The 25763-nt window shown below is 35.7% G+C and overlaps 1 protein-coding gene across 3 annotated transcripts; it reads left to right on the top strand.

Annotated features, from left to right (window-relative positions):
- Nucleotides 1-24905, top strand: si:ch211-195o20.7. 3 transcript variants are annotated; one of them, XM_087290580.1, is made up of 12 exons: nucleotides 1-106; nucleotides 1081-1142; nucleotides 3539-3901; nucleotides 5456-5529; nucleotides 18429-18796; nucleotides 20380-20464; nucleotides 20557-20623; nucleotides 20760-20838; nucleotides 20927-21032; nucleotides 22655-22771; nucleotides 23341-23400; nucleotides 23707-24905. In XM_087290580.1, exons 2-12 carry the CDS (start codon nucleotides 1103-1105, stop codon nucleotides 23794-23796), a joined length of 1449 nt encoding a protein of 482 aa, XP_087146706.1. In that variant the 5' UTR covers nucleotides 1-106; nucleotides 1081-1102; the 3' UTR covers nucleotides 23797-24905. The 3 variants fall into 3 exon arrangements, 2 of the variants coding, with proteins under 2 accessions (XP_087146706.1, XP_087146705.1); XM_087290579.1 differs by having other exon boundaries at nucleotides 18429-18802; XR_015513403.1 differs by lacking the exons at nucleotides 23341-23400; nucleotides 23707-24905 and having other exon boundaries at nucleotides 18429-18806.
- The last annotated feature ends 858 nt before the right edge of the window (nucleotides 24906-25763 follow it).

Below are 25763 nucleotides of genomic sequence, written 5' to 3'. Positions count from 1 at the left end.
GTGGTCTACTCTGCTCCGCGTCCCGTGAAGAGGTGCGACACCACCAGCGACAACATGTAAAACTTTCCAGCTTGTCTTTTCCGCCGAACACGAGACTTTAAATAAGGTAGGTAAACAACAAACACTATTATTGTTGTTTTATGTTTTTTTTAGTCATTTATGTACAATTCTTTACCATATTGTGTCCGTAATCTGCTATTTACTTTAGTACTTTGGATTAAAGTTGCTAGTTCATTAAATTAAAAAGCATTAGAATATTAAAACGGTAGAAGTAACAATAACGTTTAGCGTTAAATGAGAGCGCATGCACGCAAAATGTAACCGGTAATGTATTTGACTACATAGCCAAAGTGATTCGTCTACCAAAAACACTTAGCCGATCATTAACATTTTTAATAGCAGTAGGCTAATATTAGAAATTAATATTAATATTAGGAATTTGTACTAAGTTCGCCATATTTGTTAACAACGTTTTACTATTATTACTATTTTTAAAATAGTGATCACAAATATATGACCATGTTTTGAGCCACGCTCTGGCTACACTGTCATCAGACTGGATGGCTATAAAAAGTTACTGTGCAAACAATACAATTTACTCTACCTGTTGAACATACAATGATGTAAGGTGCTTGTGTGCTTTTCATCAGAAACCAGCCAAATGGTGCCATTTATCAGTAGACCTGATATTATTTTGACCAAATAAAATGAAAAAGTAATGATTGTCAGTAAATTCTATTGATTGTAGTATTTCTTACATTCTTTATCATTATTTTTAATTAACAAAATGTATTACAACACTCCCTTGCCTCCTTAATTTATTTATTCCTTATAATCTCACAGCAGTGTAAGTTTAACACAGTGTCTGCATGTGCGTTTGCATTTTCATGCAAATTTGTCCACAAGCCACATTCAAATTGCCCTACCAGAGTATATCAGAGACCTAAAAGAATGAGCATGAGTGGAGATATACACAAACTCACTGTGTATTATGTATATATCAAGAGTAGATAAAGATTGTGATGTGTAGCATGTGTGGAATTAAATTGTGTATGAATACATTTTTTTATTATCCACTAGACTGAAGCAAGCTGTTGGTAATATGGGGAATAATTCTGGAAAAGAGCGACATGGATCTTCAGGTAACTAGCTTTTGACAACAAATATACACACACAGATGCACATACTTGTTGTTTTATTGACATGACCCAGAGATCTGAGAAATCATAAAAACTGAGATTTTTTTTAACATTTAAATAAATTAAGGAATAAATAGTGCTGAGTGAAGTATATTTTTTCCAGTCACAGGAATATTGAAAAAGATGGAACTGCAGGACAGTTATTAAATATATTAGAGCGAGCGAGAGAGAGAGAGGAGAGAGATTATTGGCATACAGTATTGTGCTCTCTTCTGTGTTATTGGTGGTGTCCAGATCTCTCAGACTCACTGACTCAGCAAACCTTTCCCACCCAGGGAGACTTCTTAATGAAGAACACCCACACACTCACACACATCCAATCAAATCCGCTCTTCTTGGATTGGATTCAGAAAAAGCTAACTCTGAATCTGGACTTTTTTTGACAGCAAATTAGATAAATTTATTTTAAAAAGTCAAATCAGATCTGGAGCGTAAAATAAATACTTCAGAATAATATGGTGATTCCTCTAATAACAATAATAGTGGTAGTAATAATAATAATAATAATAATACAGTAATATCAAGCTGTGTAAAATGTAAAAACATAATTGGTGTTTCATAAATTTTATCTAATGATTTAGTCACAATGTTCCAACTATTTAAAGCTCTTATATAGTGAATAACAGACAACAATGTAAGCTGATATTTTCCAAAAGCTGCTAATCCAAAAAAAACATTTATAAACAGCACAAACACAATAAGTTGCCATCCACAGACTTTAAATATAAATGTAGTTTTCCCAGTTTTTCTTATTATGTTTTATATATCGATTAATGTGTAAAACAAAGTATACGGTTAGGATGCACAATATTTAAAAAATTGTTTTATTCTAGGATATATATTGCGATAATAACACAATTCCACCACGATAAATTTAATAACTATTTGGAAGGAATTTCGAATTTTAGATTGGTTGTGATGATTAAGGGAGTGAATTAACTATAATAAACAATCTACAAGCATAGATAAATTCAATAATGAAAAAGATACAGGGCGAGGCAGTGGCGCAGTAGGTAGTGCTGTTACCCCACAGCAAGAAGGTCGCTGGTTCGAACCTCGGCTCAGCTGGCATTTCTGTGTGGAGTTTGCATGTTCTCCCTGCCTTCGTGTGGGTTTCCTCCGGGTGCTCCGGTTTCCCCCACAGTCCAAAGACATGCGGTACAGGTCCGTAGTGTGTGAATGTGTATGTGGATGTATCCCAGAGATGGGTTGCGGCTGGAAGGGCATTCACTGTGGCGACCCTGAATTAATAAAGGGACTAAGCCGACAAGAAAATCAATGAATGAAAAAGATACTAATCAAATTGACAGTCTTTGGTTGTTTTCCAGGGAATCAAACAGAATTCAATTATACATTAATTCATTCATTTTCTTATCATCTTAATCCCTTTATTGATCTGGGGCTGTGAACCGCCAACTTGTCCAGATGTCCTTCCTGCTGCAACCCATCACTGGGAAACATTCATACACACTCATTCACACACATACACTACGGACAATTTCGAACACGGGGAGAACAGGCAAACTTCACACAGAAATATTATCTGACTCAGCCAAGGCTCGAACCAGCAACCTTCTGCTGTACGGCGAATGTGCTACCCACTGTGCCATTGTGCAGCCTCAGTTATACAGTAATTGAATAATCAAATGTAAAATAATACTTCATTTTATATATAATTCAATAAAATTAATTAAAAATTTTACAATTTGTTATGCCTGAACAATAAACTTCTGCCCGAGGCTTAAAAAAACACATAAATTAAAAAGGATAAATTATTATCCAGACTCATATTGCATATACTCGCGATGCGACTATTTCGAATGATTACATTGCTATATCGATGCTGAAATGATATATTCTACCCTAGTCTACGATGAACATACAGTCATTCAACAACACCTAAATTGTAATGTGTGATACCTAGAGTGTAATGTAAAACTGATTCTAGTTTTTATTTATTATGTACAAACACATACATTTTTAAAATGTTTTGTTACTGTTTTCAAATGATGAAAATAGTCATGAAAAGATACTTCCCTGAAAAGCAAGAAGCAAATATGATTTAGAAAGTAATCTTGATAATAGCGTCATCTATCTAGATAAAGTGTTTTAAAAGATTTAGCATTCAGTTCATTTAATAGTCACATCATTCTGTACCCAGGCGATGTCTTCTTGTCCCCTGAAACCATGAATATTAACCACTTTCTGTACATCCCATGAATAACCGAAATAAAGTTTCATTTCTGTGACAGACTAATCCATGCACAAAGTTATAATGTCAGGAAATGTTTTATTCAGAGAAGCATCTGTCTAAGAGCTCTATGTCTGTCTTTCTGCAGGCGCTGCTGTGGACACCTATGAAACACCTCCCACTTCACCATATAGTGTTGTTTCTACCTGGTCACCAAAAACTCAGCTGGTGTCCATTTCCAACTGCACAAACACAGGCACCCCTGAAACCTCCCAGGATACACTCAGTCCACCTCTCGAATCCAGCGTTCAGAATGAGCCAATATTGGTCTGTAAAACAGGTCCTGGAAAAGAGGAGGAGGGACTGAATATGACACAGGGACTTGAGAATGTGTCTTATGTCTCAGGTGTGTGTTTAAATGGAAACACAGAAGTGGATGCAAAACTTCTGCAAGAGTGCTTGAACACACTGCAGCTCAGCAACATTGAAGAATCCACACACATACTAAATGGTGAGAGGAAATGTTGTGGCGTGTCTTTCTTATTCATTCTTTAAACTTATTCATTCCTTAAATTCAGGACTAGGCACATATTTGCACAAACTGTGCACATTCTCATTGTTTTTAGAGAGCGATGCAGACATAATCGCTTTCACGGTTTAATTATTATAAACTGAGATTAAAATTGAGATTAAAACTGAGATTAAAATTGAATTTCAGTGTCAGTCCTAAACTCTAAACCTCAGACACATATGTTGTAAATACTTACATGTTGATTACAAAGTGTTATGTCAAACATTTATGTCATTTATGTCTTTTATCATACTGTTGCTGTGTCTTTTTACTAAGCCTTTTGAGGTTATGCATTTCAATGGTTTTATCACTGTGGTAAATTAAAAGTAACACACTTTACATATTGAGTTTTTTCCTATTTTGGCTGCTATTTTGGTAAAAATCTGCAGATTTCTGCTGAATTATTTTGGGAGTATCATAACTAAAACCCTAATATGTGAAATAAAAAGTAATACATTTTTAACGTCTATTTAATGTTTAAATTCCAAATCTAATCAGATTCACTTTATTTGGTAAACAAAGCAAGTCTCTTATATAATATCTCTACTAAAAGACAGAAAATATTGCTTTACAAACTGCATTGTACATAAATTATATGAACATTTTCACATTAGTCAATAATATTACTGTAATTAATTAAAAAATTAAATAAATTTAGATTTACACACATTTACCCAAGTAAATAAACAGAATTAACGATGGGGTAAAAATCTGCAGAACTCTGCGGAAAATCTGCGGAGTTTTGCGCGTGCAGATTCCGTGTGGGCCTAGTAACTACTTTATTATCTACATAACAAATACTACCATTGAATATGTTAACATGCATGTTCTAAACCTGATTATTCCATTTAGCCTAAAATCCAAGTGGTCATCAACACATTTACCTGTTTTGCTTTAGAGTAAGACCAAAAACAGCTTAAACATAAACCAATCATCACAGCTAGATTTTGCCCCATTATGATGATTTTGACAACCATGTAAATGCGTTTACCTGCTTTTTCATGTGATATGACATTGACATGTGCTTAACACGTGTGGATGTAAGTACTTCCAGACAGAGCAAACACTTAGTAGTTAGGGAGGAGGAATTATACCACAAATTCAGATGCTTTCTTGACCCAAAGAATTATAAAAATGTGTTTTCTTCTTGTGTAGCACAAGTAGAAGAACTTCAAATACTTGCATCTTGAAAGAATCATACTGTATAAGAGCAGTCATTTTCCCACTGACATGCTGCAATACTCTTCTTATTCATTATGACAACTGACATAACAAATTAAGTACTTGGAGTTAGATGGACAATTTATTACACTCTAATGTCACTACTCATTAATAACTTGCATTGTCAGGTTATGGTTTGCATGTACACCAGAACAACAGGTTATTTCAATAAGTTGATTTTTGTGCATTATCAACGTATTGGTGTTAATGTAAACATGCTTATTGTTTAGAATGTGATCAGCAGTGAGAATCACATTTCTGTATGTTTTTCAGATCTATTACATTGTTTTCTGGTGGAGAGAGAGAAGATGAAGGAGGAACTGAGAAGTTGTAAGGAGAAGATTCAGGTAAATTAAACGTTTGTTGACACATTCCGTTTCACCTTCTTTAATCCATGACAGTCATTGTGTATGGAGCCAGATCATTCTCAAAGATAATGCATTTACAAAATAAAATGCATACATCCACAACACAATTCAAAAATACACAAATCTAATTCATGAATTCAAAACACAATTCACAAATCCAATTTAATAATTCAGAGCGTGATTCATGAATACACAAATCCAATTCATAAATTGTCAATGTAATTTATAAATGCAAAAATCCAATTCAGAAATTCAGAACACAATTCATAAATACACAAATCCAATGTATTAATTCAGAACCTGATTCATAAATACACAAATCCAATTCATAAATTGTAAATGTAATTCATAAATTCACAAATTAAATTCTTTAATTCAAAACATGATTCAAAAATGGACAAATCCAATTCGTAAATTGAAAACGTGATTCATAAATACACAAATCCAATTCAGAAATTCAAAACACAATTCATAAATACTGTTACAACCTCTTTGATGTCAGTCTAGGGTAAAAGTAATAACATTTAAAAGGTGTGGTACTTTTACAAGATGATGGGTGAAAGTAAAAGACACAAACAACAAAACTGCCAACAAAAGTGATTTAATGTAAAAAGAAAGTGAAATCAGAATAATGCCCAAATATATATACAATAAGAAAAAATATTTACAACAATAAAGTAACAAATTAAACAAAGTATCAAACAAAATTAGTTAACTCAAGAGTAAGGGGACGCTAGTGAAGCCAAATCAAAGAAATAAATATAACAAAACATTTTTAACTCATAAGCAAACCCCTTACCTCGCTAGAAACATGAAAAGAAAAAGGAAAGAAAAATCTTCAGCGCCGAGCACCGTAATCTTACCTATTCTGAACTAAAAACAAAGCAAATACATAAGTGGCATTCACTTTCTTACCTGGTGTTTTAAACAATGGATTGACTACGTGTATGTAAGATGGAAGTCGTACGACATCTTCCCTGTCCGCCTTACTCTGAGGACAAAGTCAACTCTCAATGATCTTTTTTTGGTTTGTCAGGTAAGAGTTGTACCAAAAGTAACAAACAAACAATCAAATATATTTGTTCAGAAATCAAAGTCATTCAAAAATGGGCAGAAAATATACTAAATAATTTTATCCAAACGAAAGTTAAGCAAAATTAACGAATAACAAAATCATGTCGGCAAAAATACACAAAAACGGGATCAAAGGAAAAGCGCGCTGTCATCCGCTCTCCCTGGCGTCCTTATATGTGACAGCGCCACGTCACCCAATGATGAGTGACTGGTCTCCTGACCAATCGGCTTCCGCGAAGGCGGACCTAGAGGATATGACAGGTAGAGATGGGGAGAGAGAAAGAGAGAAAAAAAAGAGAGAGAATGGGACGCAAAAATTCTACCAATATACGGCAACCGTTACAATACAGAAATTCAATTCAGTAATTCAAACGCAATTAATAAATACACAAATGCGTGGTGGCCCCACGGCGTTGGAACTCTCTCCCTATAACACTGAGATCTCTGGGATCAGTTGAACTTTTAAAAAGCATTTAAAGACACATCTTTATGGTCAAGCTCTTAATTAACAGTATTAGTGTTTCTGTATTTGGATTCTTAACTTGTTTTAATATGTTTTCAAATGTTTCTTTTATTGTTATGTGTTCTTTTACTTGTTTTCTCTTTTTGTAAAGCATTTTGTGACGCAATGTCTGGGAAAGGTGCTATATAAATAATCCTTTACTTACTTACCTACAAATCAAATTTATTAATTTAAAACAAGATTTAAAAATACACAAATCCTGTTCATTTGGCAAAAATATTTATGATTTTTACTTCAGAATTCATAAATTGTGTTGTATTTATGAATTGTGTTTTGAACTTACAAATTGGATTTTGTAAATGTGAACTGTGTTGTGGATGTATACGTTTTATTTTGGAAATGTATTATTTTTGAGACTGATTTGACTCCATAAGTGTGTGCTTGACACTTCAGTGTCCAAAATTCCCTCTTTTGAAGAAATGCAACAGGAAGTCACATTGTTCCCAGAGGTGCAGGTCAGGGAGAGTCTGATAACAGCCTGTCAGCTTCAGAAGAGGCTTCTGGGACATGCAATCCTACAAATCACTCCCTTCCTGTCTTAGCTGAGGAATGGACATTGTTTTGTGTGTGTCTGTGTGTTTGTGTTGTGGTTCTGCTAAAATCTTCTTTTAGAGAATCAGATAAAAAATATCTATTTTTGAGAGGAAGGAGGGGAAGGGAGGGAAGAACAGAGAAAGTGGGATTCCAGTTGTGCATTTCTCTTACACTTGCACAGAGAGAGAAGGTTTATTCAAGTTAGTTACAGCAACATTTAAAGAACAGAACAGTGCTCACAAAGCAGCTATAGAAGGTGTCAGGCCTGAATAAGTAGGAGTGTTTGAGACACAGATGGAAACAGGGAGTGAACGGAGATACTGAGGGGGATGTGGGGAATTCAGTTCAGCTCTTGCAAGAACAAAACTTTTTTGTTTGCCTGCTGTGACAGTAGAAGTCAGCATGTAACGAATCACTGACCAAACAACAGAGTGAGTGTGTGTTTCTTCCTGTGAGTGCACATATCTCTGTATAATGCAACTCTACCGCTAAGTGCACTTACATGCACTTCAGTGGACGAAAGGAATGATTGGTGTTTTTAAAGAAACCAAAACCAAATGAATAATTTTTGTTTTTTTCTTGACTGGTGCAGTGTAAGTCATACATGAGCAATATCACACGAGTAGCAGTGCGATTTGACAGTATATCCGATATACACCCTTATTGCACTGTTACGAGTGTGATGTTGTGTTTATACAACAGTTCGACAGCATAATCGTGTATATCAGTGGTTCTCAAACTGTGGTACGCGTACCACTAGTTGTACAAGGGCTTACTTCTAGTGGTACGCAGGGGAATCACTGAGTCATGGAAAAAAAATTTATACAATTTTAATCACTTGATGTGTAAGATAATTAATGTGGTCAGCATTGACTGTTCTCTAAAGCCTACGATTAAAGGGATGTGCTTAGTATGTTTACTTTAGTGCATCCTGTCATCAGCTGCTAAAAATCAATCCAATTGGTGCAGAACTAGAGAAAGAGGTGCATGGTGCTTGCAGAGCAGATACGCACTAGAGCAGTGGTCCCCAACCCTCAGGCCACAGAGCGGCATCGGCATCTGATCAGCTTCATATTTTGTATGGAATATAATTTACTTAGACTTATTATCTCAGACAAACACAAAACACCTAAACACTGCAGTGCTTTTTAACTTTCTCCAAAATAAAACTTTTATCAGGGTGCAGTAATGTTTTGTAAGCTTGACATCCTCTGAGAAAAACAGGTTCCCTACCAATCTACATATAAGTTAATGTTTAGATTAAAAAGGTTTTACAAATATGTCATATGTAGATGGATTATATATTTGAAAATGTTTCAAAAATAGCAAAAATATGAATATTACTTTAGAACTGTGCAGTGCTGTAGCTGCTTAATCAGGCCTACTACACTATTGTATGTTAATACTGATCATTATGGTGGTACTTGGAGAGACAGTTTTTTTCTGAGGTGGTACTTGGTGTAAAAAAGTTTGAGATCCACTGGTGTTTATAAAAAAGAAAAACAAACAAAGAGAGTCACGAAAACCCTTTTGCACATGGAACTACTTTCTTCCATTATTCCTTCACATCTGCAACTGACGTCAGAACAGCAGAAACCGTTGCTCATTCACCAACATTACTTTAGAGCTAGTATTTGTATTTTTCTCCAGCCTAATGTCTAAAGTGATGATAAAACAGGTAATTTTTTCTCACATTTTATGATTATAAGACTTGATGGCATAAAATGCAATGTCATCAACAGAGATTTCCCAGTATTTTTCTGTTTAAATCAGGATATCGTAATAATTAATCCCGGAAAAAACAAAGCAAAGCACACACTACCAGTTTAAGTGGTATAAATACAGTACTACAACATACAAAATAGAGAGATCAACTTTGAATGTCACTTATCTGATTTATAATGATTTGTTCAGCTGTAGTTTGAAACTTTTATGTTGAGAAAACGCTGAGTTTTTCTCCCTCTAAGGACTTATTATGCGGTCTCTGTAGCCATCTTGATGTGGAACGTCAACCGTCACTTTCTTTGGTCTGCTCAGATAGGCTGATGGCGGCCGCTGCACTGAATCTCAGAAATTATAAATGTTTTAAAATAGACACTATCCTTATGAATAAACTGCATAGTTAAAATCTAAACAACTACATACTTGATTAAAAAAGCCTCAAAAGTACATTATGTTGTCCAACAGCTGCAATATTTGTCAAATTGTAAAGTGTCCTCTGCTTGTCGCTGTATGTGGTTGGAGTAATGCACAAAGGTGAAGAGGCTGTAAAGTGATGTTTTTTTGCAGAATATCGCACGGCTATCAGTTTCATGACCCAGACAGAACAGTTTTACAAATTTTAGATAATTACAAAAAAAAAATGATATAAAAAAGTATTAATTTAGGAACATTTTAATATATAATAATCATGAAAATCTTAAATTAATTCAGTTTGAAATGTCAAAAATAGGCTTTAAGCCCTGTTCACACCAAAAACCATAAATGTAAAATATTAGCATTCATGCAGTGATGCAGTTTCTCAATGTCAAGTTCAAAAGTCTTTTAATAACCCTCAGTAGCTCTTCTAAGTAAAGCAGGATGGATTGTCAGTGTTTTAATTGTTTATTTGTTGTAAAAAAAAATCCTAAAATGATCTGGGACAATGGGATTGTTCCTCTTTGTCATTATCATCATAGGTGTGGTTTGGACTAAATGAAGATTGAATTTTGAAACTGTGCTTCATTGTCATGGTTGTTGTCTCTGGTATGAATAGGCCATCAGTCTTACTGAATTAGTTTTTGCTGCATTTTCCATAGAACAATTTGTCTGTGGCATTTTTGCAAATTTCGTGGTTACATTTATACAGCAATGATGAGCAAAATGGAAAGGTTTTTCCTATGAATTAAGTTGGGTGAACATATAACAATGTAAAGATTATCCCCAAACACACAATTATGCAAAAAGGACTAAAAAAGTTGTATTGGCCATACTGGGCCGGTAATTTGTGCACAATTGTTGTTTTGGTTGTCAAGTACTTGTTTACACCTATAGACTAAACTATAATATGCATATGCATGATGTCAATATTTCACAAAATCAAGCTTTTTATAGTTGACAGGGATGCTAACAGTGTTGTTTTGAAATATTAGGTTTTAGATTTCAATTAAATGTAAAAGAAAGTCAGAGGTTTTTCAAAGGTTTCCACTTTTAGGCCACCAAAATGCCATTTCACATTAAATGAATGGCCAAAACATATAAAAGGTTTTCTGTGTTGTATAAACACCTCTTAACTAACAGATAATGCAGCTGGACTGACTGTAACCTCTTCCAGCATGCATACACTCCTCTTAGTCAACAATTGGTCTTGTTGTTGATGTGCAATTTTACAAATATTCGATAACGCATTTGCCATGTTTACTTGGACAGAGATAAGAAGCCTGTAACTAAATTAAACAAAATGTCCTTACTTTTTCTTAAATTTGCATATGTAAACATACTCAATAATTCTTTCACACAACCATACAAATATCACATTCACTCATGAGATCTATGCATCACTTTTTGTAATATGCCCAGTTTCAATTTGACTTCCACACAATGTCAATAAGCTCTCCCTCGCTCTGCCGGACATTGCTAAAATACTAAAAACCATGTGCAAATAATGACTGTACTTGCAGAGAATGAAATCTGCTATGGGTGTGTGTTTTTTGGGTCCCTCCATCTATAGTTTTTGTTTCACTCTCACAGACGCACACACGTTCTGAATGTAAGAAGCTGGCGGATCAGTTCCAGATGGACTGCTCTCAATGCCGGACTCACACACTGGCTTTGGGTTTGGCTAAAAAAAACTTTTACACTTTGTATTAGGCCATTGTGTCAGTCTCTAGATGCATATACTGTAGTAGTGTGTAGTTATTATGTAGTGTTTGTGCGAGGGGTTGTCAAGAGAGCCACTTCTACAAGCATTGAGCAAAGCCCCCAAAAAAGAACAGCAAGCTTCTTATCGTGTGAGATGGGTGTGGTACTTCCTTAGAAATCCCACCGAGTCAATGAGCTGATGTCTAAAACATCACCACTGTCCAGAGAAACAGAGGTGGGGTCATTTCTGTCCTGTCTAGATGGCTGGAAAGCATTGAGTGTGAGCAGAGAGAAAGACAGAATGTAATGACTTTAACAAGGTTGATTGCCAACATGTGTTAATGCCGTTTCATTCCGGCCTTATTCATCAATAAAATGAAGTGTGCTTACTGGAGAAATGATTTAGGATTTAAACAAGGTTCTTTTTCCATCATAAAGAAAAACCCTTCTTGTGATGGACAAATATTGCTTTTAATTCAAGAGTGCATTTACTTATATTAATTAATATTTACAAGTTTACAAAACTGGCTTGCCCCGACTTCAAGTCTGGAGTATGAGAAACTGAAATCCAGAAGTGTTCTGTAGATTTGGCCAGTCAGTGTTGATAGATTTCACAGAAAATTATGTAGTGTACAAACTTGGGGTCATTCCGGTTGCAGGATATCAAATATGTTGAGCTGATTTTAAAGAATGTATCATGTTGTGCAACTACCCAGCAGACACACAACGTTAATATTAGGTTAGATTTAGGTCACCAGCCTCTTAGGACAGCGTTAATTTGACGTCCAATAATAATGTGAAATGACATTGATATTTGGTTGATTTTATGTTGTGTTGACCACATCTAACGTCGAGCCTTAAACCAATGTCATATTAAGGTCTAATACTGACATTTATTCATCATGTATGGCAGGGGTTTTCAAAGTGTGAGGCGCGCCTCCCCTGGGGGGCGCCAGAGCATGTCAGGGGAGGCGCGGGAAAAAATATTATATAATAAAAATATAATTATTAAGTTTAATTATTATATGTATTTTTTATAATTTTTAAACGTTTTAATTAAACAAAGCTAAAAAAAATAATAATTCAAAAATAAGAAAACCTTTTTTACCCAGAAGGCCATAGCTGTGAATTCGCTTCTGTTTGGCAAGCCCACCAATACAGGTATATGCCTGTTAATACAATGGAACGGTTTCTGAGACCCCCCGATTCAAAGCCTTCAAGTTCAGGGCTTAAACCCAAAAGACGACGATATGATGATCAGTATTTGAGTTTAGGATTTACGTGGACAGGACCAGCTGATGAACCTCGACCTTTATGTGTGGTTTGTCAATATATTTTGGCTAGCGACAGCATGAGACCTGCTAAACTTCGGCGAGACCTTGAAACCAAGCATGATGAGGTAGCAGGAAAACCTCCAGAATTTTTTGTGTGTGTGTGCGCGCGTTTGTGCGTGCGTGCGTGTTTTGGAGGAGGGGGGCGCCAATGGATAAGTTGTGTTAAAAGGGAGGCCCACTGTCTTAGACTTTGAAAAACCCTGATGTATGGCAATCAAAATCTGATGTCTGATCGACGTCATATTAGTAACATCCACACAACGTCAAGCTGTAACATCATTAGATGTTGATATTTTGTTGTTTTTAGGTTGCGTTGGAAAGTCACCAAAACAATATCTGTCTGACATTGGACATTGATGTTGTCCTGACATTGGTTTTTCACATGAGCCTAATTTTTTTACCAATCAGAATGCAACATCCCACGACGATGGGGTATAATGTCAATCTAATGTCATGTTGATGTCCTGTGTTTGTGTTTGAATGTCTGTTTGGTGTATGTTTAGTCTTGGTTGACTTAGCATTTACATAGCCATTTTTAACATTAAACCTTCAGATAGAAAACAATCAGAAAAAGCTGTTTTATGATGTACTTACCTTGCAACAGAACTTGTCGAATATCAAAAAGAATGCTGTTTTTCAGTTGAGAGCTCATGGTGAGCTTCTAAAATGTGTAAAATAAGAACTATTTAGTATTATAAGCAAAAATATATTCCAAGGGGCTGTTTTTGACACTCGTATTAAAGCATTAGTTCATCCAAAAATTACAATTTTGTACTTAATTACTCACTCTCATGTCTTTCTAATCCCCTCCCCTGAGATCTTCATTCATCTTCAGAACACAAATCAAGATATTTCAGATGTAATCCTGGAGCTCCCTCATACTCTATATACAGCAATGGCCCCGAGATGTTTGACATTGACAAGGAATCAAAAACATGATCCAAACTTTCCATTTCACTTCAATGATTGATCATACGAAGCTCCAAGAACACTTTTGTGAGCCAAAACAACTTGTGAACAATGTCTTCTCTCCCGCATCAAGTCAGGGTGAGTGTTTACTACAGGCAGAATGATGTAGTGCCATTAGAGTCAGCAGCACAACATACAAACATTACCCATAGTAAATATAAACCCTGATCTAACAGAGGAGACATAGGCAAACAAAGTCATTTCTTTAAGACGCACAAAAGGTTTTTGGAGCTTCATATAATTTTTCAAGTCACATGGAATGTTATGACAATGTCTCAGTACCGATGCATACGGAGCTCTAAGATTTAATTGTGTTTGGAAGATGAACGAAGTCTCAGACGTTTGAATGGAAATGAGCATTTAATAACAGAATTTATTAACCACCTTTTCAGAGGTCTCAATTTACTTTGTATAGGGCACACCATAGCTTGGATGGCAGCGTTCACACTTATTTAAATGAACCACACTAAAGAGCAGTTACAGCAAAGTTCAAAAGTGTGAATACACCCTTAAAATCTATTAGGTATTAAAGATCATGTCGTGTATTCCAGCATATAGGGTTCAATTTCAACAGCATTGTTTATTAAATATTGGTTTGACGATTAAAATATTGATAAGCTATACTGTAGATGGGGGTAATCAGGACTCTTGATTTCAATATGATTTTCACAATTCAGGGAATACAGAAATACCTAAATACCCCCAAATGACTGTTTTCCTGTGTGTGTGTGTCAGAGAAAGTGTAATGTATTCTTGCTATAATCAGCTCCAGCTGGGGTCTGGAGGCCTCCGAATGATGAAGAGGGTCCTGAGACTTGCCTTGCTCTCTCTCTCTTTCTCTCTCTCCTACTCCCATCCTCTTTCAGTGTTGTTTGTTTAATCACAGCTGGGGTCTTCAACCTTTTGCAGGCTGAGGAACTCAAGACTTGCCTATACTAACATTCATATAGTATCATACTGTATGTTTACATTACAAAGCCATAGAAATGATCATCACAGAGTCATGTAATTGTATAACTTTGGTTGGCATTAACATACTATCATTTTTTGTTTGATGTATGTTTTCTTTTCTTTTTCCCCACAAAATTACCTCAGTAATTGGCAGTCCTCCAGATGGTTTTATGTCTCTTTCTCAAAGTTTCCACATAGTTGTTCTCCACCCTTCAATCTTATTATCTGTTAGTTATATATGTATATAATTAAGTTCTTATGAATTTCCCCCCACTTACAGCCTTTCCTAAATGGATTTTCCTGGTAATTTTCTGTCTGCTTAATGTTATTGTAAGGATTGCGCAATGATTTAATGATATATTTTAAGTAGTGTTTATTTGAGTCTCTAGCAGAATTGAGACAGAGTTTATAAGATGATAAAAGAGAAAAAGAATGATCAGTCATGTTTTTTTTTTTACTTTAGGATTATAATATTAAATAGACCAAAAACTTATCTTTCCAGGGAATCGCTGTTGTTTTTCTTGACATCTGGCTATTGAGCAATCGCGCTTTTTTTGCCAGAACTTGCTCAAAGCTGCAAGTAGAGTAAGATTTCCTGAGAATGTGTGTATAAATATGACAAGGCCCTGCTCCAATGCATGTAAATAGTACAGGATGCATCTTGTGCCTTTGAAGAAAGACTGTAATCTTGCTGAGACGTGCAGAACATGCTCAAATTCCTCAGTTTTATATAAGCATAGTGTGTGCGAGAGTGTGTTTAGCAAACAGTGAGCGGTGGACAGCAGCACAGTATGATCACCATAGGGGTGAGATTCACAACAAAGCCTTCTGACCTCATAGATTCACAGCTGAGTTACAACTCAGAGGAAACATTGAGGAAAACATTCATATCCTCAGTTTACTGCTCTGCTTCTTAAGACCCACTTAAGACCTCCTTTTCTTGGCATGTGTAAACGGCAGTGTATATACATAGACATACAATAATTGTTTTCAAGGTATACCTCCATTTGGAAAAGTCAAGGTTTTAAAACCGCCAAAATTTTCTGCTATACTGTTCCCAAGGTTTATGTAAGATTTTTTATTTACTTTTTTTGTTGTTGTTGTTTTTTTAGCACAACAGTATTTGCAGCAGAAAAGATCACCAAAAATGGTGTTTAAAATTGTAAAGAAATCTGTGTTTTTGAAATTAAGCCGAAGTCAATGATTTATTTGAATTTTTGAGCCTGACATGTTTACTGCTACAAAATATTATAAATGTTTCAGAATAAAAAGGGTTAAAACATTTCTGCTTTATACCCAGAGCTGTAATCACAATACCGTGATACCGTGAACATTCTATCCAAGGTTAACATACCATCAGAAACTTATACCGGCTCATGCCTATGTATACAGCAGGTATATATGTGTACATAGATGCAATGATCAAAAGTAGAGAACTGGCCCAACTCCTGCTGCAGAAAACATCCACTAAACCATAACAGTTCCTCCTTTACCTTTCACTGACACATTTACACTCTTTGGGATACATAAGGGTCAATGAGAAACAAATGTATTTTGCTTTATTGATGAAGTGAACTTTGGAGCAGTTATCTGTCCACACACCATGCTCCTCCTCAGCAATGATTAGTCTGGCCTTTGATTCTTTCTCCTAATGAGTGGTAGATCTGTTGCAATAATCAATATATCGACTTATCGTGCAATACATGGACATAACCTTACTCATTTCTGCTGATAGATTATATATGACATCTTTCTTATACATGTAAAGGAATGATTTAGATGTTGATGAGCTTAGAACAGTCCTTTAGAAACAATGCTTCCTGACAGATGGGAAATGATGAATTTTCACATTTTCTAACCTTAAGACGCTAAGAATGAAATGTTGTTGTAAAATGAAATGTTTACGTTGAATTGACCCTTTGCAAACCCACTTTACACTGTCCGACAAGCTTTCAGTATCAACCATAGTGCTCTCCTATCTTATCTTTTGTGCTACCCAGCAAAATAGTGAATAATTTCTGAAAAATTAATAGCCTACTGATTTCATTCATAAAGAAGCATGCATAAGAGGGATATATTCAGATTTGTAATAACTCATAACTTGTAAAAAAAATTAAATAAAAAAAAAAGTGACACCTACAAGTCTAGTAATGAGAAGTTTGGATCATTTGAATATAATTAAAATGTTACATATTGATTTCCACATAAATCACAAACAGACGCAAGCAGGGTCATCTCAAACAAGACATAACAATAATGCATCTATGAAATTATAAAAGACAGTAAAAACTAATTCATTGTTTATCTGGGTCTCTCTAGACTGTGCAGTTTAAGTTACCTCACCTGTCATCTTCTGAGTTTTGTAGGGCTGTGTCGGTGTCTGTTGATTCGTCCTACCTTGTCAGATTTTCCTATCTCCCATTCAAAAACTAGGTAGCATATTTTGATGACAAAATATGTTACCCATCAGAACGGTGTCATATGTGGCTGTAGTATTCACCTAATCTACCCCAGCTTCAGAAGCACTCTAATGCATTGTTGCTAACAAAATCTGAGGGGTATATTGAAATGTCAGGACACCGGTCTAATGGACCTTTTTCACAACCCTGTTATGATGTGTTTTACGGTCATCAGCATCTTAAATCCTTGAAAGTTTTTAATATTTAGATTTTTTTTAAACGTATAAACATGCATATGTATTTGTGCATTATATCATCTTTACTTCAAATTACAAAAAACGAATTACACTTGAGGTGTTTCTAATGCCGCGTCCATTGCACAGTAAATTTGACGTTATTCTCTCCTCTGGCTGCGGTTAATAGTGTGAGACAGTCTTGTTCCTTTTTCTGAAAGTCTTCATAACATCATCAGGGAGTTTTTCTTTTATCATTTCAGCAAATAGGGTTCTAAAAATATATATATTTGTTGTATTGTTCCATTCATTTTACAGTTTTCCTAACTATTTTGACTTCCGCTACTGAGAAACCTGGAAATGTGAAAAGGTTCTATATCAGAAAAGATTAGTCTTGAGATCTTGAGTTTCGAGTCATTTGTTCAGCGGATGATATCACCACTGATCGACACTTGCCACAGAATATTAGCATTATGATTGGCCGAATCACTTGTCAATCTACTTGCAAAGGGTCGGTTGCATTATCATGCTGATGTATTGTCATCTTATTATCAGTGGAAGAAAAAAATTGGCAATAACATCACTTATCTTGATATTTTCTATGACAATATATAGCACAACAAAAAGTATTTATTGTGACTAGCCTAGTATGAGTTTTTCATTTTAGATGTCCAAATTCTCTTAAATATTAAGATCTTATTTAAGTTAAACTTCAAATAGGACTAAGCAGTGATCTTGGATTTTAGGAAAAGGTTGTTCTCTAATTGTGATTTCCATTGTGTATATATATATTATATTGGCAACACGGTTTTGCAGTAGGCAGCATGATCACCTCACAGCAAGAAGGTCGCTGATTCGAGCCCTGGCTGTGTCAGTTGGCATTTCTGTGTGGAGTTTGCTTGTTTTCAATGTGGTGACTCTTAATGAATAAAGGGACTAAGCCAAAAAGAAAATGAATGAATACATTATATTAATAACAATCCCAGTAATGCTACACTTTAATCATTTTATCCTTCTGTAGGCTGAACGTGAAGAGTGGCAGCAATTTCAGGCAGACCTGAAAGTGGCACTAGTTGTTTCAGACAGACTGAGAGCAGAAGCCGAGGAGGAGCTGAATACTTTAAGAGCAGCAAGGCAGGACCTGGGCACACAGTTAGCCGATTCCTTGCAGGGTCGCAGAGAAGTCGAAGGTCAACTGGAGAGCCTCAGAACAGAGTTGGAGAAGAGCAAGCAGAAAATGAAGCAGGTCAATGGTAGCCACCAGGGGGCGGCGACACTGAGGGGCCTGGAGAGAAGAGTGGAGGGTTCAGGAAAGAGCACTGGACACATAGAGCAACTGTGGACGAATGAGATGAAGGGGAAAAGAGAAATCTCTGGCAACACAGAGAGGTCAAGATGAGTAGTATTTATATCAAAAATGTCTGAAAATGAATTTTAAACACAAATGCTTAAATTTGTAGATTTTCAAATAAATTAATATAGACATTTGAGCATTGAAAAGTTCCAGAACTCAAAAAGAAGTTATGTTTCTGAAATCCTTCAAATGCCAAGATTGTAGTCCTTCTAACTAAATAAACATCACAATATTTTAAATTTAAGTGAAGTTTATTTATAAACCAATTTCGAGAGGAGCATGCGCTTATGATTCATAGCAGCTGGTCCTCATTAGCCAACACTGATTCACCAATCAGACGATTTCTTAATCACTATAAATAATCAGAGTATCTTACCTTAGCCATCTTTGTCTTGAAGAATCCCCCCTTCCACCCCTACTCCTCCAATTTCTTTGTCACGGAAGTACGGAGGCCTAATGGTTAGCATCATTGCCTCACAGCAATGAATGTCACTGGCTCAGATACTACCTGGTCAAGTCAGCATCTCTGTGTGGAGTTTGCATGTTCTCCCCGTGTTTGCATGGGTTTTTCCCGGGCCCTCCGGTTTCCTCCCACAGACCAAAAACATGTAACATGAGTAAATTGACTAAACTAAATTGACATCATAGACACTCTATAGCATTCATAATCTACTTCCACCATTATCAAGCAGGGGGGGTTCTCGAGACCCACCTGAACTATTCCCTACTCTATTTTTTTTTTTTAAGATTTATTTTTGGAGTTTTTGCCTTTATTAGATAGAACAGTATTTAGACAGGAAGCAAGGTTGGAGAGAGAGGGGGGAGGGTAAGCAAATGTCCTTGAGCCAGGATTCAAACTCGAGATGCCCTGATGAGCTACTGCACCATATGTCAGCGTGCTAACCACTAGGCTAATGCGCCGACGAAGGCCAAATTCCTGAAAGGAATACTCATTTAACTCTCCCAGAGTTAAACAGTTGGGTTTTACCATATTTAAATTCATTCATCTGCTGACTGGACACTATTTTTGTCACTGCGTAATATCATTGTAACTACTGCAGCCATGTCAGTGCATCTAAATTCTTTGCAGCGTCGGCATCTACTTTGCATCTTTGCTTAGAAAACTATTTAGCAGAGGTTTAAACTGACAAGGCTTTAAAACACATTCAGATGTTTTATTTGTTGTTGCCAGAGTATCTGAGGCACAAGCTGTAAATGCACCAGAGATTTGCATTTAAAGAGACATAAATGAAAACAATATGTTTTTATTTTAAAACAAAAAAAGGGGCATCCATAGCATATAATCAAAGATCTGTGAGATATTTTGAGTTAAAACAATTGACACCTTTGGGCATCTACAGTATTCTTGATCAACTGTGAAATCAAAGAATCGAATTGGATCGAGTCTGATTTATGCTCATCTGTTCATCCAGTGAGTTCCATCAATAAACTGATGCATTGTGAATCAGTTGTGTGATCCCAGCTGCAGACATTTCTGATTTGTCAAACAGAGATCATTGTTTAGTGATTGTAAATGATTCATTGTTTACAGCCCACAGTCTGTGAAAGAGACAGTGTGACCTATGATAAGTTTATGGACTGTTCCATCATTTTGTAGGAGCCTGTGCAGACTTCCATCAGATTACACTGATGCTGTTGTAAATGGTTCCTCCCAACCCTCCATCACTACCACAATAGAATCTGTGAGAAGAAAACTTTAAAATTTCATGTTTGTATTGTTTATTATTAACACATCTAAAATATTTATCAGTACATTTCTATCTAAAATTTTCAGACTCCTCAGAGTAAAACTCCAGCAGGAAGTTTAGACCAGCAGAACAACATGACCAACTCCATTAAAGGTGCGTAAACTGGGGTTTCGTTTACAAAATTATTCTGATTCCTGATTTTATTGCACAATTTTTCATATCCTGTCATACCAGTCTCATACCGACTCAAATGATTTATTATCTATGCATGTCTCTACATGTCCAATAGACAAGAAAGTGGAGAATTCACTCCCACAAACAGGCACCTCTTCAGTTTTAGATGTAACAAATAAAGTCAGCAGGATGAGGTGAATCAAACATAAACATTTGCTTATTAGAAACACTATAATGATAGATGAGGAATGCAAAAATGACTTTGATCTTGCTTCCCATCAGGATGCAGGAGGATTTCCCATCAGGACTCAGGTCGCTGAGGCTTCATGGAGGCTCCAGGCGGAACTCCCTGCTTCGCTGGTGCCAATGCAGAACTCAGGGCTACAAGGTATTCAAGAGAACCAAACCAAGCTAGACAGATCAAACTTGGCAGTCGGCCATACACCCCCTTGTCTCCGCTTCAGAAAGCACGGACCACCCACAGTCCTTTCACTGACCGTCTGTAAAGCACTTTCCCGAGCTGGGAAGTTCTTGGGATTTATCATTCTGCCTGCTAGAGGAAGCCTGGAAATCATGTTTACTGGGCTGAAACAATAAACAGTTTTAAAAATGAAAAGTTGTGGGATTTCCCAGTTCAGTTTTGGTTTTGTTTTAGTTACTCGCTAGCTAGTACACTACCATTCAATAGTATTTGGTATGGGTTATATGATGCTTTTAAAGAACCAAATACAATGATGCAATTAATAACAATTAATATGAGATTTCTTTTAAACAAGAAAAACAAAACAATATAATAAACATTTACGATGATTTACAGAAGACACCCACATACACAATTGAAGTAGAATTATTAAACCCCCTGAATTATTAGCTCCCCCTGTTTATTTTTTGGCCCAATTTCTGTTTAACAGAGAGAAGATTTTACCTGCACATTTCTAAACACAATAGTTTTAATAACTCATTTCTAATAGCTGATTTATTTTATGTTTGCCATGAAGACAGTAAATAATATTTGACTAAATATTTTTCAAGACACTTCTATACAGCTTAAAGTGACATTTAAAGACTTAACTAGGTTAATTAAGTTAACTAGGCAGGTTAGGGTAATTAGGCAAGTTATCGTATAACGGTGGTTTGTTCTGTAGATTATCGAAAAGAAAATCTACCTTAAAGGGGTAATAATTTTGGCTGTAAAATGTTTTTTAAAAAATTAAAAGCTGCTTTTATTCTAGCCAAAATAAAACAAATAAGACTTTCTCCAGAAGAAACAATATTATCAGACATACTGTGAAAATTTCCTTGCTCTGTTAAACATCAGTTGGTAAATATTTAAAAATAAAAGATAAATAAAAGGGGAGCTAATAATTTGGATATAATGCCTATATCCAAAATTTCAGATCAGACTCATTATCTTAAACATGCAATGTCGTGTGGGTTTCCTTCGGGTTTCCTCCACAGTCCAAATACATGTGCTAATGGTGAATTGAATAAACTAAATTGGTCGTAGTGTGTGTGTGTGTGTGTGTGTGTGTGTGTGTGTGTGTGTGTGTGTGTGTGTGTGTGTGTGTGTGAATGGGAGTGTATGGCTGTTTCTCAGTGTTAGGTTGCAGCTGGAAGGGCATCCGCTGTGTAAAACATATGCTGGATAAGTTGGTGGTTCATTCCGCTGTGGCGACCCCTGATTAATAAAGGGACTAAGCCGAAAAGAAAATGAATGAATGAATGCTGAATGGTGGTAGAACATAGTACATCACCCGTCTTTAGATTTTTTTTTCACATAAGTTATTAAAAACACTGCATTTTATGTCTACAGTTCACTTTTGTTAATTAAATATAAGCATACGCAGATGTTATTGTGATGACAAAACTATTTCAGACAAAACCAAGCAGCATGTATAGACAAAACTAACTGTGTTTGGTCTATTTATTTGTGAGTAAAAGTGAGAAAAAAATGCAGTAAAATTTGGTCTGATTTGTCCATCTCTAACTATATTGTGTCCTATTTTACAGAATATTGAAATCACCAATTTCAGCAGTTGCTGGGTGGACGGTTTGGCATTTTGTGCCATTTACCACAGTTACCTCCCCTCTCACATACCATATAACAGACTCAGCCCAGAGAACAAGGTAGCACTCACATCATACATACCTTTACATTAGGCCTGCACAATATACCGTTTCAGCATGGATATCGCAATTTGATCATTGGCAACATTGAGTCTGGATTCAAATTATATAATACAATAAAATATATATTATAATAAGATTATAAACGTGTTTTTGAGGCCTGTGACTGTGTAAAGGATTTAAAACTAGGGAAATTGTACCGAATTGAATTGTTTATAAAACGAATACTATGCAGTATTGTTTTACATTTGATTATTCAACTAATGTATGTACCTCAATACAGTTCGACCCCTCGGAAAAAAATCAAATGCTGTTTGTTTAATTAATTTAATTTAGATTTCTTATATGTTATGCATATAAACTTCCATACAGAATCATATCAATCAATCTAAAATAATAATTGTTTTCCAAATTCAACTCATCTAGTTCAATTGTATTCGTATCACAATATATATATATAGCAGGAAAAAAAGCAAAGTTAAATTTTTCTAGTTTTGTGCAGCCCTACTTTAAATGCAAGCATATTAAGGTAAGGATTGTTATAATGATGCTGACAATTTAATCCACAGAAAGAAAACCTCACTCTAGCGTTCCAGACTGGAGAAGGATTTGGAATCTCAACATCACTGGTGCGTCAACTTGAGTTCCTCATAAGCAGTTGCGTTTCATTTCAATAACTCATTCTTATAATTACCATGCACTGATTCATTCATCCCCAAACTAATCAACCGATGCATGATTAATTAGTTCCAGCTTGAATAATACACTTTCAAACAGATATTGGTATTTACTTCAGACAAGCATGCCAGATGTTAAAATGAGCTAATCGTGACTGATAGTGATGGATTTAGATACGCATATGGAGTTTGCTCAAGTGTTAAAGCTGAACATGAAAATGAAACAATCATGAGTGCTGTTTTATTGTGATTTCTCAGACGGTGGAGGAGATGCTGAAAGACGATGCACCAGATTGGCACAGAGTTCTGGAATATGTAGAGAGCATCTACCGCCATTTTGAGATGTGAGACTCTGGAGATTTACACATCTGGATTATTTACGATGATCACGAATGATTATGACCATGGGAAGCGTACCTGTTTGAAAAGGATCAGATTTTAAATTACTCAGAGGACAGTATTGTTAAGAGCTGGTTAGCATGACACGCTAACTGTGCCATATATTCTGATTTCTTGCAAGCAACAAATGAGTTGCTCGTTTCACTTTATTATATTGAAGTGCACTTAAAAGTGGACTAAAGACTTTGTGACTGTGCTTTCTTGATGCACCATTAGTCAATCAGCATTTACAGTTCAAGTGATTACACCAGAAAATGTGTGCTTTGAACTGAGAGCACAAAAAAAAGAAGAAAACAGATAAAGCAGAGACGTAGGCTACCGGAGTGATTGTTGCTCGCCTTCTTTGAGTATTAAAGACCTGAAGAATTCCTGAAGAAGATCATTGTCTTTGAATTGGTAGAGTTCGTCAAAACTTTTTATTGCTGCTTTCTGCCCTCTGTTGGTCTTCTTGCGGGATTGCAGGTTTCGTTTTTCCTTTTGTTTCTTTCATTCGTGTTCATAAACGAGTAGATTTACTACAGTGTGAATCACAGAAATCAGTATGTCTGCCATGTTTTATTTACCCCGGTTGGTAATGCAGCTCTAACATCCTGGGTAGTTTTTGTTGTTGTTTTTTTTTATGTGTTCCAACTCTGATACCCTGACCATATCCTTCGTGTAAAGTATTTGAAAATAAATTTTCAAATACAAAAAAGCATTTGATAATTTGATAATTTTATTTATAGTTTTTTACTATTGTTTTTTTTTTCTTGCTTATGTTTGGCCAATGTGAAAATAATAGACTGCGGGTGAAAGACATTTTTAGTGACAGCATAAAATTACTCTGGTAAAGAAACACGTTTGTTTTCATAACGTGTACTGAAATGGCAATTTTTAACTAAGTCAAATACGCTGATTTGATGGCTATGGTGACTTCCTGTTTTGAAATAACTTAATAAGCCAGCTGACTGGCATATGATAGTTAAAACAAACGTCAAACTGTAGGCTGTGGAAGGAAAATATTTCTCCTGTCCTGTCAGGAAGACATTTTTTCAAAATAAAAGTCATCGTGGGAAATACTGACTAGTGGTGAGAACGTTTAATTTGGTCATAAAACTTTACATGTAAATGATGACGAAAACTATATTTTTCACTAATACTTTTTAAGTCTTTGCTTGTATTTACATTTGCCTACAGGAAATGAGCAAATAGCATTCATGGGTGTGTAAACTCGGTTCTTTAGGCCTTAGTTAAATTTAGGGGTATTTAGCATTTTGAAACAAAACTTTATCTTACTGCAAGTCTTGTTAGCTGCCAAGCAGGTGTGTGAAGGCAAGTACACTCTGAAGGACAGTGGCCCTCCAGCACCATGTTTGGACTTTCATTAATCTGGGTTCGCCACAGCGAAATGAATCGCCAATCCAGCAAATCCTTCCAGCTGCATCCCATCACTGGGAAACACACATACACTTCTATTCACACACATACACTATGGACAATTTAGCTTACCCAATTCACCTGACTATGGCGCATGTCTTTGGACTGTGGGGGAAACCGAAGCACTCAGAGGAAACCCATGCGAACACGAGGAGAACATGCAAACTCCACACAGAAATGCCAACTGACCGAGCTGAGGCTCAAACCAGCGACCTTCTTGCTGTGAGGTGATCATGCCGCCAACTGCTCCACCATGCTGCCTCCTAAAAGCATGTTTTATACATTAAACAGCATAAAACATTAGAATCTTAGATTCATTTGAGGGCATTTTTTCAGTTTTAGTTTAATGAACACAACCCTCATACATGAATTGAACTCTTGTGATATATCAATTAATTAAAGAAAGAAAAAAAGAGATGTATGGATAGATGGAATTTACCAACACTTAAAGACTTTTAATTTGGAAGTGAATCATACAGGCTTTTCTTGGCTTCACACTC

This window comes from Danio rerio, chromosome 17 (genome assembly GCF_052040795.2).
Source record: "Danio rerio strain M-AB ecotype USA chromosome 17, GRCz13ab, whole genome shotgun sequence".
In the NCBI taxonomy this organism is placed as follows: domain Eukaryota; kingdom Metazoa; phylum Chordata; class Actinopteri; order Cypriniformes; family Danionidae; genus Danio; species Danio rerio.
Note: the sequence above shows the minus strand (reverse complement) of the source record. Positions and strands in the feature narration are given on the sequence as shown.

Excerpts from the sequence above, each read along its gene's own strand:
- si:ch211-195o20.7 (XM_087290579.1), top strand. The coding sequence starts at position 1,103 with ATGGGGAATAATTCTGGAAAAGAGCGACATGGATCTTCAG. Across the intron at positions 3,902-5,455 it reads ATCCACACACATACTAAATG|ATCTATTACATTGTTTTCTG; the intron begins GTGAGAGGAAAT and ends TATGTTTTTCAG. Across the intron at positions 5,530-18,428 it reads GTTGTAAGGAGAAGATTCAG|GCTGAACGTGAAGAGTGGCA; the intron begins GTAAATTAAACG and ends ATCCTTCTGTAG.